This window comes from Camarhynchus parvulus, chromosome 10, assembly GCF_901933205.1.
Source record: "Camarhynchus parvulus chromosome 10, STF_HiC, whole genome shotgun sequence".
In the NCBI taxonomy this organism is placed as follows: Eukaryota; Metazoa; Chordata; class Aves; order Passeriformes; family Thraupidae; genus Camarhynchus; species Camarhynchus parvulus.
Window position 1 is genome coordinate 13,635,305 of NC_044580.1, and position 12,774 is coordinate 13,648,078.

Here is a 12,774-nt window from a genome sequence, read left to right on the forward strand (position 1 = left end):
TGGCCTCTGTCAGAGACTCACGTCATTACCCAGCCCAGTGATTTCCGAGGGGAATTCTTTCTTTGTCTCCTTGACGCAGGAAAACCAATGTAGGCAAACAGGCAGGGTGGGCACCCCTTCATCCTCTCTACATGCACATTCAGATAGGCTTTGTTTGGAGATCCCTTCCCTCCAGTCCCCATCCTCCAGGGCTGCCTGGCTGAGGTTTTCTGAAGCCACCCCAGACATGATTACAAGGTCACATAACCACATTGCTCAACCCTCTCCTCACTGCACCAGCTCCACATTCGCTCCACAGTCCATTTCAGTCACATCCCACCTGAACATAAAACCTTTCACTAATTCACTATTGTTCTTCTCTCCCCTTTCTCATTTCCCCCATCTATGGTCTCACTGAATGCCTCAGACAGAGCTGAGTGTACCCTCACTACCCTTAGTAAGGCATGAGAAAGGTGTGGGTTTAAGCATATGAAAAGTCTGATCTCAAGTGACTTGCCCACAGCAACACACAGCGTTTAACACCTCAGACATGAGAGATCCTTTGTCTCCTAACCTTAGACTTTTTGCCTCTTACAGGCCCACCAGCACTGGTGAAAGATCTCCCTGCACACTCCACATCTCACAGATAACCCACCAACTTCCAGAAGTCATCCCAACCCTTCATTTCTTCTTAAATTATGAAATCTTTTTATAATCCTTCTAGCTGTGTTCTAATTTTTAAAACAAAATTTAATAATTCCACTCTGATTTTGACATGCTGCTTACAAAATGCTTGGCATTTTCACACTATTTTTGACCTAACTTCCTGTGGGAGACTATCATATTCAGCTGCAAGACAGCATTAATAATATTAACAATTCATCTAACTATAGGAAACACTCAGAGATGCAACTGATGTATGAAATGAAGTCACATCTCCTATTTGGATGGGAGTGACAGTAGATTCCATAGGATATACACCTCAGAGAGGTCCTAGGAGGCAATGGGATTGCAGTGAGGCGCCCAGGTGTTAGTTTTAATCTGGTTAGAACAAAGACCAGCAGCAAGACAGATAAAGCAACACGAATAATACTCTCAAACCGGATGACATGTCCTGAGAAGCTTGGGCAGCCCACACTGGAGTCCTTGTTGCAATCCTGAGCATTTGTTAGGAGAGGAAGGAAGATTAAAGCTCCTGCCCAACAAACCCAGAGCTGCCTGCAGTATGGCCATACTCAAAGCCATCACATGAGCCCAGCCATGAACTGCATCTGCCACAGCCACTGGCTATGAAAAGCCAACTTGAGAACAGCAGGGACTTGCCCTCACAGCATCTTTCCAAATATAACACTCTAGCTCACCAAAGGGGAGAAATAATGGGCAGGCAAAGAAAGGCCTTCAGCTGAAAGCATTGTTTCTCTTCCAAACTCTGGCCTGAAATAGATGTACAACACAAGCTAGACCTAAAAGAAAAAGGCAAACATCTCTTTCAAAATAACAGTCTCATCAACTTGCTCCATTTATAAATCAGTTCCCCCTTCACATGACAAATAAACTTAAGCTCAGAAGTGCATTTCTCCATATAACGCTCATTCACCAATTTTTAATGCCTCGGAGGTGGGGGCATCTGTGGTGAGACATGCCATTCCAAAGGCTACCAAGAGATGGCACCAGGATTTCTGTGCCCCGTGTTCACCCAGACCTCTGGAACAACCTTGGGAGATGCTGCTCCTCTCCACCTCATCAATTCCTCATCTATTTTCAAATCTCAGCTGAAAACATCTCTTTTTCCCTTGTCTCTACCTCTAAATTTTTCAATTTCTCTCATCTACTGCTATTAACAGCACAATGGCAGTAAAGTGTAATTCTGAAATGCAACTCTATTTGTTCTGCAAAGCAGCACTGACATACTGCCAGTCTGAAATGAGATTTTGTAACTGATTATTGATATTAGAACAGGTCATTCTTTGAGAGAAACCACACAGACCGTAAAAATAATGAAAGAGAAGGAACTGCATGAAACTGGGACACCTCTGGCTCCAAGATCATTACCTCTATTACAATGGCTCATTGCAATAAATTTGCACAGTAGGGTTTATTTACTTATCCTAGTGATGCAACCATCCCCGCTTCATGTTATCTGAGACTTTAGTCAAGTTGAAAATACACTTTATATAAAGAAAATTTTTCAAGAAAGCACTCTTTCCTTTGTTGCTGGCATAGTCTCCTTCAGAACAGTATTTTCTAGTTTTATTTAACAGGACTTCTAGGATAAATCCCATGTAGATCAAGGCCAGATGGGAAGCAAGTCATTTAGCTGTGATATAGCTCAACAGAAATGTTTTTTCCCTTCCTATGAATTTTCTACACGAATGAAGTGAACCAAATAGTGTCTGTTTATTCTCAAAATGCTAAGCATTGATTAATTCTGACCACATACCAATAGAATCATGTGTTACTTTCCAATTAAATATCCAGACTGCTCAACATGATTAATGACAAAACACAGACTAACAAGACGAATTAAGAATGATTTGCTTTTGATCTTCTATCAGGAACCATTGCCAAATAAATAAAGGCATAAAGCTGTACATAGAGCATTGCTGAAAAAGAACCCATCACAACAGCTTCTCTATCAGGTTGAAGAAGAACCTGATAACCTGAACTAATAACCAAGTTTGTGCCTTGAGTTTCTGCTCTTTCTCAAAATACAGTCTGCAGTGGCCAGATATACCACATATTCTGCTCAAGAAGAGTGCAGCTGAAAGTTTAGACCAACCCAGGAGATGGAAATGTAGTAAATGTTTATGGTGGTCTACCAGCAAGACAATATCCAGGATTAAGGATAGGGAAAAACCTAACTGCCTGCACTGGGGTCTAGGGCACATTTGCAGTTGGATCTCTTCCATGTGCCTCTCCATCACTGTCAGCAGAAGAGGTAAGTCCAGTATTCAGGTCATCCCCAGTACACCTCCTTTCTTTGTCTAAACAGCAGAGTTATATATATACATATCCCTGTACTCAAAGCCTAATTTGAAATTATGTAACGTACAGCCTCTTATATCTTCAGCATTTCCAGGGTCTTCACATTCTCCTTGGTCAATCTGACACAATATCTGATTAAATATATTAAATATGGCTTTTAGCTTTAAATGTGCTCTTTGATCACCTTGGCATTTCTCTTTTCACTTGCATGAGCTCTGCTTCCTATAGCCAGTAAAAATCTCCTCAGCTCCCACTGTGACAGAAATATGTGATACAGGAATCACTTCATGGCCATGGCAACACTGCCATCAATGTTGCTGCATGTTTCAGGCTCATCCCTCCCCACCTCAAATCACCCCTGAGCACTTATCAGCAAAGAAAAGACACCTGTGGTATTCTCACTCCTCCTGGGTTTTGAGCCCTGACACCAGATGGCTCTGACCCCACTTGACAAAGCTCTTTCAGCAACCTTCTACCTGACCCAGCTTTAAATGCCCATTATGCCACTTCCAGGTTGTGCGCTGCAGAGTCATCCTCCATTGCACAGAGAGAAACAAACATTTGCAAGACCCCAACTTTCTAGAGGCAAACATTTACCACAGGTGAAGAGAACTTGCTTCTTTTCCCTTCAGTATGTGAGGAATCCAGATATCCACCTCAGGTGAAATAGAGTTACACGGGAGGATTTACTCCCTTTAATGAAAAGGGAGATTATCAGCAAGCATTTGAGGCTCTGGAACTATCCAATAAGCACCAAACATAAGAAGAATTGCGATCAAATGTCAGAAGCGGGTAATGCTGGACATGAGCAAAGGCAGATAATTTCTGCATATCACATTTTCTAGTGAATTAATTTGGCACCATTCCCAGACCCTTTTTATTCACTTTCCACTTTTAATTAAGTAGTCAAACTTTACTGGAATAGCCCAATGTAGAAAGCCAAGTATTCTGAATACCCAGAGAAAGAGTTTTTATTTCTGATGAATACTCACTCTTGTTGTAATCTTTCATACGAGGTTTATGCGAACACTTAGCATGAGCCAGCTCTGCTCAGTATGATAAAGAGATGTACTCATAGAGGTTTGAAAAACAAAGACATTTTAACAGACTATCCAAATTGCTTCAATAAAACAGTGCACCAGCCTTTTAACAGCAGAAAAGGAAAACATAATGGAGGGAACGACCAATGCACCAGTCACCCCACCATTTGCCATTTTCTAAATGGCACAGGTCTTCCTCTTATGAAAGGAGAATAAACTCTGAGGGTTTTGGTTTCAGCCTCTTTGATACTCCATTTTCAACATGAAGAGTCTTAGAAGAGCCTGCACAGCATGAAGCCACAGACAACTCATGGCCTCCAAAGCACTGGTGAGGATACCTGACAATATGGACAGAGTCATGATGAAGGGACCAGCTCCTGGCTGACCAGAGAGCAAACATCTCCCACTGTCACATCCCACAATCCATCCAAACACATCTCAGAACAAGATGGGAAAACAAGGAACAATGTTGAAAGGGACACTGGAAAGCAGGAGAGGGGTGGAAGCTGTGGAACATACAGGGAATAATAAGGATGAAAGGCGAAAAGAGCAGTGATCATTGCACTGTGTGAGGCATCAGAGATGCTACATTAGAGAAGGTGTTGATGGAGTGAAGATTTGAGCATCCCACACAGACTCCTATCAGATATCCCAGCTACTGACATAAACAGAGCTGAGAAAAGCAGAACATCGTCTGGCTTTATTTTAAGGTATCAGAAAGCCTTCTCTGCAGCACAGCATCATGAGAGATGGGCAAGACAGCCTTAAGTCTTGGATTTCACAGTGGTTAACGCAAGAGAACTCAACACCACAGAGAGTTCCATGTTTTTTCCATGTAGCTTTTACCTCAGATATGGATAGTTCTGGAGAGATCCACAGCCATGGCACCAGCAAGCTGAAGACCTCAAATGCCTAACTAAAGCCAATAAAGCCCATGAGTCAGAGTCTCAGGGGAATCAGAGCTACTTGGCTCATACCCAGAGAAGGTCAATTGGAGCATGGGGAGACTATTTCTAAATACCCCAGGGCTTTGCCACTGGGAAAAATAAATAGAACTATGGATCTTGTTTCCACATCTTAGCGGGCTAAATAAATAGCTCTCACTATAGGGCACTCTCCAGGGCAGATTCTTAAAGTGACCTTGGCCCTGCTGCTGCCCAGGGCAGGGGAAGGCGGGTGCACCCACCAGAGCAGTGGTGCATTTTCAGTGCTGCATTCCTGGCAGCTGATCAGAGAGCCAGGGTAATCTCAGCTCCCACAGTTGCCGGCTGTTCCTTCACAGCAAAAAGGCAAACCATGGTGGCACATAGTTATGAGGTGGAGAGAAGGTATCAAGAGCAAATACAAAGTGAGGGTCGAAGGATTGCTGGGACAACATTGGAGTTTTCCTCTGTCGGCAGGTTAGAGGCTGGTGCTCTCTACAACTTATAGCCAAAAAGAAACAGATGCTTTTGTGACCAAGAACCACACCAAAATACCACACTCCCAATTTCAGCATAGCCACAGTCACTTTGGGAAGAGCTGCACCAGTGTCAGATAGCTGGGAGCACATGCTGAGCTAGACAAAGAACATGACCCCTTTTTATCCTTTCTCCCAGCTCAGAAAACACATCCATGAGCTCCCCACCTCAGTCACCTCACAAAGCTTTAGCTAGAGCTAGTCAAATCATGGAAGGACATTTTCTCCACACCTACCTACCTACCTACCTCCATTTCTGGTGTGCTGCAAAGATGCTTAGGGCTTTCAGACTGCAACTATTCCAGGCATTTGCTAATGCTGGGAGAGAAGATCTGTAACCCACTCTACAGTCTGTTCTTCTGGTCTCAAGACCTAAATTCTTGCCAAAAATATCTCCTAAAGCCACTTTCCACAATGAAAGCAGCACTTCCAAGTGAACTGCAAACAAACAGAGCCTCAACTGACTAATGAGAAACTAGTGCCTTTTAATGGGTTGCAATTGTGTTTTAACACAAAACAGGGTTGTGTGGTTCTTCTGATGTAAAACAGGCTGTCTCCACTCTGCCACTGAGCTTCTGAGCTGCCCCTAGTTATGAAACAAAAGGCAAAACTCTGAGCCCTGGGCAGGCCAGCAGAGTGGCCACCAGGCTTCAGCTGATTTATGGTTCTTGTTCATTAGACCAAGAGTAGGTGGGAGCCAAATCATCTTTTCCTGTGAAAAGATTGTGTAAAGATTGTATGTGCCATTTGCACACTCATGAAAAATACGTTTTAATAAGAGCACAAATATTTTAGGATATAAAAAGAAAATTAGGAAACTGAACTAGCAGTGAGAAAGCTCAGATAGACAAAAATTAATGCACAAGACACCTTTTTTTCAAATGAAAAATAAATTCAAGATTTTCAGTAATAAGTAAAAAGGCTTATTAGCTATAAAATGGGATTTACTGAGGCCCATTTTGAATTTGCTTCTCTGCGTGTTTGTGTCTGTGCTCCAAATGGAAAAAAATGTCCACAGAAGAATTCAAAAGAATCCTTGTACACCAGACAAAAGGAAGTAAAAGGTAAATATTGCATAGTGACAATGTGGAATCATTTAAATCAAAAGCAGCATGTTTCTCTGATTGTTTCCCTTAGAAGTGAGTATTTTAGAGCACTTTACAGACTACATTTACAGCAACCGTCAGGAACACTCCCTGCATCTCCAAATGTATCTCAGCAAGAAGCCAGGCTAGAAAGGTGTGACAGATACCAAGTTTCCACTTCCTCTATGGGAAACAGTCAATGGAAAATAAAGCACTTCTGCACAAAATTCATTTTAAAAGCCTTAAGGCAGCCAGTCCCATTGCTTAACAGAAAACTGATACAGGCCCAAGTGCCATCACATATAGATCCTGGCCTATCACAGAAGCGGAACTAACATTGGTCTAATCACAGCCAACACTTCCACAGGAAGGAAAACAGGGAACTGAGTGGAATTTTCTTAGTTAAGCATAGTTTTGGACCCATCAATAACATTTGGTTGCCTCAGAAGCCAAGCCCAGCGTCTAACTCATCCTGGACACGCCTGTCATACACAAAACAGTTCTCCAGGCTGCCTAAATCTTTAAGTTATTACATGAGGCCTGAGGGGAATGTTGAAGGATGCTCAGATATCCTAGGAATAATGTCTTAGTGGTAATATTCTTTGGATTGGGTAATATCCAAACACCTGTGTAAGAAACATCCTGGTATCCCCATGTAGAGGAATCTCAGGTACTTTGTCTAAGAGAGAACTGAAGCTGTGAAGCACTCCAGGTACTTGGCACTGTGCTAGAAAGCCAAAAGCACAGGCAAAAGTGAGTTGGCTCCCATCAACAAGGCAGCTGCAGGAAGTTGTGCATGTGCTGGGCCCCCTCAGCATCTTATTTAGCAAAGCAAACTGTCTAAAAACTTGTGTATCTCCAGACATGCAGGCAGAGGAAGGAGAAGAAAGCTGCACTTAGCAAACAACAGTGCCGTGCGTTGATGTGCAGCTTCAGCACTGGTGGCTGGTGGAAATTAATTCAAATTCCTTCCCAGCTATTGTGTAACTCATGATATTGAGAGAACTGTTATCAGGCTTTGATGGTAACAGCAGGATGGACATTATTTAACACATCCAGGGTGACTGGCCCCCCTTTCAACCACAGCTAAGCAAACTGTGGCCAAACTGTTGGGCTGTGTCTGTCCATCCTTCCACCTTGTGCTCTACCTGAAGCTGCTTCCTCAGTAATCACCAGCCATGGACCTCACCCATGTCAGGTCCATGCAGAAGCCAGAACTGGCTGAATGCTGCCTTGTCCTTGCTGACACATGCCTGAGCAAGTAAGGACTGTGCCCCACAAGCCATTGCATGTCCCAGCAGGAGAACTGGCAGGTTCTGTGTGGCTTAAGCAAATGGGATTGTGTGGGCACAGCTCACAGCAGCAAATTCTTCCTCCTGCTTTTTAAGAGCAAGCCAGAGATATGTGCTTTGCGCTCATAAAGTTTGCCTTGAAAGGCATCTGAGGAAGTGGTCAGAACAGACAGCTTGGGGACTAACATTCAGCATTGAGATGAAGATATAAAATGGACTTGATGTCTTCAGAAAAGAACGATTTGAAATATGTGGGATGGCTTAAAAGCAGATACATTAATACTAGTATGAACTGTCATACTTCAAAAATATCATGATGACCAGGTCATGGCCCTCTGCAAATGGAGGATGAGGCAGCACTGCCTCGATTCCACTCTATCTACCCCCAGGCTGATGGTGGCGGGCAGTTCTGGCTGAGTGGGATGCAGGAGTGGCTTGTCTGCTGCCAGCACATGCTTCTCCAAACCCAGTTGTGTCTGGGAAATGAAGGAGGGAACCTTGCAATCAAACTGCCATCGCTGTCTAGGGCACACTACAAATAAAGGGCCACCAGCATGAATCATATGATGAATCACAGCATTAACGTGTCCTTCAGGGATCTATTTCTGCCTCTTAAAAAACCCTGCAGATTTAAAGTGAGTAGAAACTGCATATATTTCTGATTTCTTTGCCTCTTCAAGTGGAACCAGAATTTTATTTCTTGCTGTCCTGGAAAGATGAGTTCCCCTGGGGCTCCTGCCTACCTGACCGTCCTGACGTGTCTCTTGCTGTAGGGAGTGATGACTTTGAAAAGCAGCTCCATGGCTCCATTGATGCCAAGCATAGTTCCCGTGGTAACTATGGCAATAAAAGGAAAAAAAGCAGTCAGCTCTGAAGGAGGCAGCTGGCAAACATTGCTTAGAAGAGATGTGGGGAAGAGTAGCTGCCCCTGGGGCTATGAGCTCTCTGGGCTCCCATCTGGACTCCACAGGTCCCCTTACAAACACTGAAAGTGAAGCACAAAGCTGTCTGTGGACACAACCTGAGCCAAAATCAGGTGCAAAACCAGTCCTGCAGCTCTTTCCCAATTTCCCCAAAGCCATTTTTCCTGTAGACATTGTACTCTCCAGAGAACAAATTATAATTAAAAAACGGTCTTCTCCCAGAAAAAAAGTGACAGAGCTGAAATTCATCCCAGATTTCCTACATGCAACTCAGTGAGGACAGTTCATTTCATGGGGGCTTAAAGGGCAGGGTTTTCTTTCTGTGCTGTTATTCAGCAGAGTGGAGGTGCGTTTGGGGGGCTTCTGAATGCAGTTTAAATACATCTAGGACAATTTTCCCTTTAATCCTTCACTTTTTAACAGACTAGAAACTTTTTAAGATAGATTTTGCAATCAGTTTCAATACCTAATGCATAGCCTAGGTGTTTAGCCAGACCTCCCCACTATGAGACAGGATATCTCTGTGTGATGAAGGAACAAATCCAGCCCTGAAATATTAAATGGATGCGACCAAGGTGAAAGGATCAGTAATCAACAGCAGCCAGAAGGAGCCCTGGCTGCCTGCCCACTGCTGGGTTTTGGCTGTTTTGTAGATATCTCCCAGTGGTCATCAGAGAGCTGCCAGAGGGCTCATCATCTCCTGCTGTCCTCCAGTGTCCCTGCCAAGCTGTCCTGTGATGGAAAGCCTCCCAGGCCTGCCAGCTACATTCACACTGGCTGGCAATTCATTAGAGCCAGGGTGGTGGACAAGGCTGCTCGAGCTCATCCTGCTCCAGAGCAGCCACAAACATCTGGTGGCAGTGAAGGGAGCAGCCCAGAGTGGGGCATGAGGCAAGGATTTATCTTTACTGCTTTCATACCTAAGCACTCTCAAGAGTTTTGTATGGTTCTGGCTTTCTAAGTTCCACTCCATAATTTTTAAGGCTGGGATCATGTAATCCCCTGGTTTGATATCACACCTATACAGATTTTCACCTAACCTCCCCTGAGGTTTCCCAGCTGGGCCACAGAGGCCGCAAATTCAAAGTTATTAACGGAGAGTGCTGGAGATACCTGGAGAGTAACAGAGGTTCCAGCAAAGGTGCAGAGCTGGGGTTCTGGGGTCTGACATTAACAGAAAGGAGGGCAGGCTGCAGCGTGCATCCTAAAACTTCTGCAGAAACAGCAGCTGAACTGAGCGCAGGTGCACTGAAGCAGGCAGCAGGGAAGTAGGCAAATCATAATTTTGAGTGAGAGGCAGCACAGGGTCACTGCACAGCTGTGAAACCCAAATAAAGGCACATTTCATCTTCTGGCTTTGGCTGCATTTTCAGCCACACTCAGACTTTCAAACACTGCTTATCATGGGGAGAGGGGTTGAGTGTTGAGGCTTGGCTGCTTGCCTGAGGAAGCCCAAAGCATGAAGCCAGCTCCTGTCCAGGCAGAGGGGACCTGCAGGGTCTGGGTGCCAGGAGGGCTAAATCTCAGGATGCAGACTGCAGACAGGATGGCCATCAAGAATTATCTGCTGGGTGAGGGATGTAGGGAAGGAGAGGAAAGGGTTAGAGTGAGCAAAGGGAAATTTGTGCTGACAAGCTCAGTGCTTTATAGCCTGTATGAATCTGTAATGATCCCGAGAGAGAATACTGGAAATCCCTTTGATTGAATCACTTAACATGAGGGCATTGCCAAGCAAGAAAAGCTGGGAGAGCGAACATCTGAGGGGATACTAGCCAGAAGACCAGGATCTAATATCTGCTTCCTGGGGGACCTTGAATAAGTAACAGATTTCTCTCACCCTCTGCTTCTCCACCCTCTGGAGAAGTGGAGAAGTGGAGCTGCTCTGAGGATCAATACAATCAACAATAGTGAGACATTTGGCTGTTATGGTAATGGCAACTGTATAGAGACTTAAGGTACCCAAGTCTCAGAGCAAAAGAATTGACTATCTATGTTCCAGAATAGGAGATTTTTGCCATGAATATTTTTCACTACAGCACTTTTATTTCCATAGCTCACAGATGAAATGCACTCTAAAGGCTGCATAGGCCCCTTGAGGAACACCTTTTTCTAAGGTTGTTCTGGCTTTTGTGCTTTTCTGTATATTAATGGTGCATGCAGGCACTAACCCTACCAGGAATAATGTTTCTTTGCATTGAAACGAGTAAAAAAGATCCCTGGTGGCTGTCACACAGAAGAAAAGAGGAAAATCCTGGCACTCACCATTAGAAGCACAAACCCTCAGGACCCAGAGGCAGTGGGTGAGGTGCAGGTGGTGGCCCAGGTGTCTTCTTGTCAAGCTCAGTATTACATCAGTGGCTTCTGCCTTCTGCACTTTAAGCCCAAACTTCCTATCTGTGAAAAGAAAATGAGAATTAAACTGTTGCAAAGGCCAGGTGGTTGCAGCTGTGCTGCTAAACCTGTTTATTAAGCCTTGTAACTCAAAATCTTATGAGAAATGCATTCAAATATATCAATGAGTTAAACCAATATTAATCTCACTGAAAATGGAAAAACACGGGGTTCACTTTGAGTCACCATATATGAAACATAGAATAGTCTGGATAGAAAAAGATCTTTAAAGGCCACCTAGTCCAAACCCCCTGTTGCACCAGACGAGGTTGCTCAGAGCCCTGTCCAACCTGACCCTTAATGTTTCCAGGGATGGGGCATCCACCCTGGAAACATTCAGGGCAACTCATGCCAGTGCCTCACCATCCTTATCATGTATCATTTCTTCCTTACATCTTATCTAAACCTATCCTCTTTCAGTTTAAAACCATTACTCCTTATCCTGTACCAACAGGCCCTACTATAATATCTGTCCCCTTGAGCTACTGGAAGGCTGCAATGAGATGATCCTGATATTTGACCCCCTTTCCAGAAGTCCCCCAGCACCCTCAGTACCTCATTTTTGAAACCCCTCCAGAAGCTCCCCAGCAGTACCTCGTTTTTGACCCCCCTCCAGAAGCCCCCAGCAGTACCTTGTTTTTGACCCCCCTCCAGAAGCCCCCAGCAGTACCTCGTTGGCCCACCCTGGCCAGCAGGCGCAGCAGGGGCAGGAGGGTGCCATGGTCGGGTGGCTCTGTCCGGGCAGCCGTGGCCAGGGCCTGCAGCAGAGCCTCACTGCCCCCTTTGCTGACCACGTAGTGAATCCTCCGTCCAGTGCCTGGGGAAGAGAGGAGAGACAGCTCAGAGCATCCCCTCCCTGAGCCACAGCTGCCACAAGGCCTCGGTCTGCAAGGAGCACACGGAGCTTCCGTGGCCTTCAGGCAATATTTGAGTGCCATGAGCGTTTGCAGAACTGGCCATGAATGCCTGGTGTCCCCAGCCTGGGGACATGGATGGAGCTGTGTGCTCTGCAGTTCCATGGATGGAACTGCATGGTGGAACTCTGTGCTCTGCTACCCGTTGTGGATGCCATGGGACAGAGACAGAGAAATGGCAAACGTTTCTCACAGCAGCTTGTGAGAAATTTTAGGGAGTTGGAAAGATGTGATAACTCGTTGAGTATAAACAATTTGCAGGTGGTGTTTTTCTACTTCGTTTTTCTGTTCCTCTCAAGGATAGTGTGTGTGGAAGATGTTTTTGTTAGTTAGCCAATAGAATAGAACCTATTGTACCACTCTATAAAAACCACACAGTTCTTTTGAATAAAGCCTTCTTTGCCTTTTCTACGATCCTGGCTCTCACCTGTTCCTGCCCCAATCTCAGCACAAGAGCAACAACCTGTTACCACCACAGTCCTTGTCTCCCCAAACCCACATGCTGTAGAAGTTTTTTCAGTGTGCACTGAAATGTGGCAGAGAGGAATGAGCCCAGACAGCGACAGGTTTCAAAGCAGCAAAAGGCTCAGTGATCTTTTCTTAGATACTGGAAATTAAACAAGGAAAGAACTAAAGCTGCACTGGGCTTCTGCCAAATGAAAAGGAATCCTAGGGAAGCCTTGGGGACAGCTTTCAAATAAATGTA

At 44.7% G+C, this 12,774-nt stretch overlaps 1 protein-coding gene across 1 annotated transcript in view; it reads right to left on the minus strand.

The window, feature by feature from the left end:
• AGBL1 (ATP/GTP binding protein like 1) overlaps positions 1–12,774 on the minus strand; it is a 263,509-nt gene that overhangs the window by 230,709 nt on the left and 20,026 nt on the right. The window contains 3 exon segments of the mRNA XM_030955469.1: positions 8,584–8,677; positions 11,026–11,157; positions 11,825–11,971. Coding sequence (XP_030811329.1) covers positions 8,584–8,677; positions 11,026–11,157; positions 11,825–11,971 — 373 coding nt within the window.